Source organism: Empidonax traillii, unplaced genomic scaffold, assembly GCF_003031625.1.
Source record: "Empidonax traillii isolate 1590-97213 ecotype Southwest subspecies unplaced genomic scaffold, ASM303162v1 scaffold6037:size6652, whole genome shotgun sequence".
NCBI lineage: Eukaryota > Metazoa > Chordata > Aves > Passeriformes > Tyrannidae > Empidonax > Empidonax traillii.
Window position 1 is genome coordinate 2,981 of NW_020961230.1, and position 3,672 is coordinate 6,652.

The following is a 3,672-nucleotide window of genomic DNA, read 5'->3' on the forward strand; positions in this document are numbered from 1 at the left end:
TCGTTTCTGCTGCAGTGAGGAGCACACTCAGTGTAGGGTCTGTGTGTGTGGGTTGCTGCCTTGGTGTTTGCTCGTGGATGGTTTGCTGGGTTTTGTGCTGAGCAGAATGTGTGGGATACCAGGGGTGGGAGCTGCTGTGGTGCTGAGAGCTCCTGTTAGTAACAGCAGCTGCTTAGGGGTGAACAAACGGGCCACTGGTTCCAGCAGCAAGGCTGGTTTGAAAGGTGTCTGACCCTTCAGCTGAACTGCAGCGGCTTTTGGTGGAACTTATACAAAAGTGCTAGACCACTCTGAGTTAAAAAGAACCAACAAACCCACAACACTAAAACTTTCCTGAGTGAAGTTAGTTTCTTTCCTTCTCTCCTTTACTTGTTCCTTTTCCTCCTTGCCTCTGAAACCAGCTTTACCACTGGATGTGTAGATTTGACTACTGTGCATGAAGTGCTCAGTCATGCAGGATGGATGGAGAGACATCTCCGCTATCCTGATGTTTCACTCTAAATGGAGAGGTTTGTTCACCACTTATGTCATTCAACAACTGGCACTAAAACAAACCATCAACAAACTATGGGTAGAGTTAATTAAATTCTGAAAGTTTCTTGTGTTAAACATAAAAAAATGCATCTTCTGGTATGCAAGTCTTTTGCTAACTGAGATTTTTCCTTTCAGAATTCCTTGAGGTTGGCAAAAAGCAGCCTGCCCTTGATGTTCTCTATGATGTTATGAAAAGTAAGAAACACCGAACATGGCAGAAAATCCACGAGCCGATTATGCTGAAGTACCTGGAGCTCTGCGTGGATCTCCGCAAGAGTCACCTGGCAAAAGAAGGACTGTACCAGTACAAGAATATCTGCCAGCAGGTGTGGCTTCTGATTTTGGGTTTTATTTATTGATAGCCAGCATGGTATCTGTCAGCTGATACAGTCTAAAAGGAACTGAATTGTCTTGAGTTAGAGTTCATCTGCCTTTTAGGTGCTCTCGGGTTTGTAGCATTTACATTTTCAATATTTGCTACCTGTTGTGGGTGGAAACATCTTCCCGTGTCTTTGCCTTTGGTGCAGGTTAATATCAAATCTTTGGAGGATGTTGTTCGAGCCTATTTAAAATTAGCTGAAGAAAAAACAGAAGCAGCTAAGGAGGAGTCCCAGCAGATGGTACTGGACATAGAAGACCTGGATAACATTCAAACTCCAGAAAGGTGGGCAGCCTGTCTTTAAAATGTAGCAATTCACAGAAAGTATACTTATTTTCATTCACAAAGCCGAGGTGTAGATGGGGTGGATTTGAAATGGAATACCAGTGATGGTCTAGAGGTTTTAAAAGTTGGGAGAAAGTAGGAATTTTTCATTGAACAAAACCCTAAATTAGAGTAACGAGAAGTAAAGAAAGTAAGTAGTAAAGAGTAGAAAAATTGTGGGAGTGGTTCTGGGAGTTGGGTCACTGCTTTCCAGTGTCTGCTCTGATTTGCGTCTGTAGTGGTATTGGAGAGCTTATTATGGAAAGCTGCTCATTACCAGTTGATGTATAAACGCTGTTAATGATATTAGACCAATGTAATTCCTGTATCTGATAACCTCCAGTTTTTCTCACCACATTGTGCATGTACAAACCACAGGAGATGTTACTTTATAATTGCTTGAGTAACTGATGAAATAACAGAAGAAAGGGCATAAAAAGTACATTCAGAGTAAGAATTAATTGAATGGATAATGATAACAGAGAGGAATGGAAAAAAGGATCAGTAAATACATCTGCTTTAGGTTGTGTGTAGACCTTCCCTGGCAAGGGAACATCCTGCCATACATCCCACGTACAGAGATGTATGGGTGACAGCTGTGGAAAAGGGGTAACAAGGCAGGGGTGAAGAAGTGTTTTAAACGTTAACAGCAGAGCTCTCTGGCAGAAGTTGGTTGAAAAAAAAAAAAAGAAAAGGTTCCAGACCTGTCATCAGTAGATGTTCCAGCATGGCAGTGCCATTTGTGTTTTTTCCAGAGCCTGAAATTGTTACAGAGGAGTCCCACTAATAGTTAAATAGTGAAGATGGACCAACTGCTCTTTTCTTTGTTCTCCTTTCTATAATTGAGGACTAGAGAATGTGTTTTCAACCACAATTCTTTATCTGAACAAGCACAGCTTTTTTAGGATTCTTTAGGTCCTGTTTTCTAGACTTCTCGTACTTTTTTGCTGAATTCACCACTCGATCTGTTGGAGAAGCCACTGGTTATGTGTTTAATGCTGCGCATAGTACTGGTGCTCAAGGAAGCAAATTAGAACTGGAAGTGGTGTATTAGAAAAGAGTTACAAGAGCTGACAGTTTATATTAGAAGCATAATTCAAAAAGACTTAAAAATGAAGGCTTAGGGAAGATGGTTCTCTCAGTTTGTCACGCTGGGTGAGCTGTTCAGCATAAAGGGACCATGTGAGACATAGCACTGAATTGGTCTCACTGTCAGGAATCCTTTCACCAATCTCGTATTTCTCTGAGGAGGGAATGAAGTTATGGCTGCTAAATACAAGATTATCACATCTTGCCTTGTGGCATTTATTTAAGCACCTTTCTCCTGTCAGAATTTTGGAAGGATTTGATATTTTAAGTATTCTGGTTTTCGCTGTCTGTAGACTGTAAGGCACACGGCGCCTCTGTGTCGCGTGTCAATGAGAAGAGAACTCTGGCAGCATTGCTGGTGGCTAAAAAGGAGCTCTGAGCAAGTACCAAAGTGTCTGTGTTGGCAGTGATACTTGACTCTAGCAGAGGTCCAGTGCACAGCTCCCTGGTAGAAAAGGGAAGGTGAAAATCCTGGAGTTAGTTTCCTTTGGCTTACTGGTGAAGGATGCAGAAGTTCCTGAAGTCTCTTTCCTCTGGAGCTTGGATGTGTCAGTTATGTATGTGGGGGCTAGATTTTGAAACTTAAGAACAGTTATCTACATCCTTTAAAGGAAAAGGGAGCCATCTGAGGTACCAGTTAGAAAATAAGCAGTAGACTGTTCAGCAGCAATTTTCTGTTCAGATTTGTCCAGTCTCACCTTAGAACTTGATAAGAAAAATTGATGAGAATTGTAGGCAGTAACCCACTTTTGTTTTTTTGTTTTCCCTTCCCCCCTGCCCTGATTATAGTGTTCTTTTGAGTGCTGTGAGTGGAGAAGACACTCAGGATCGTACTGACCGACTGCTTTTGACCCCCTGGGTTAAATTTCTATGGGAATCCTATAGACAGTGTTTGGATCTTCTCCGAAATAATTCTCGAGTGGAACGCCTGTACCATGACATTGCACAGCAAGGTAGGTCCAGAAGATGGAAAGTGGAAGGATGGTGTCCCACCCTTTAGGGGAAGGGACCATCCAAGATTCACAGATGCTCGGGGTTGAGAGGAACAGCAAAAGTCAGAGGGTCCCCAAAAGCTTATGAAGTTTTATTAGTAAATTACACACTGGGCATGGAAATTGGTATGTTAGTCCCTGACCTCCCAGTGTAAGCACACAGCTGTGCACGTCAGATAGAGGGGTAGGGTGAAAGAGAAGAGAGAGAGAGAGATGAATTAAAAAGGAGTGGTCCTGGCTCTGGTGTTAACCCAGCCGATAGGGAGTCCAGGGTTCTGGGGCACATGTGCACCTGGGCTTTGTGGGAGGGAACCTTTCTACAGGTAAGTTTTCCCCACCCTGGAGACCAGTTTC

The 3,672-nt window shown here is 42.8% G+C and overlaps 1 protein-coding gene across 1 annotated transcript in view; it reads left to right on the top strand.

Moving 5' to 3' along the window:
- Window positions 1–3,279, top strand: part of LOC114073321 (eukaryotic translation initiation factor 3 subunit A-like) — a gene marked incomplete at its 3' end in the record, with an annotated part of 6,035 nt that extends 2,756 nt beyond the window's left edge. The window contains exons 2-4 of the mRNA XM_027911095.1: window positions 670–860; window positions 1,062–1,198; window positions 3,116–3,279. Of these exons, the coding sequence (XP_027766896.1) occupies window positions 670–860; window positions 1,062–1,198; window positions 3,116–3,279 (492 nt within the window). The remainder of the gene's footprint in view (window positions 1–669; window positions 861–1,061; window positions 1,199–3,115) is intronic.
- Window positions 3,280–3,672: the final 393 nt, after the last annotated feature.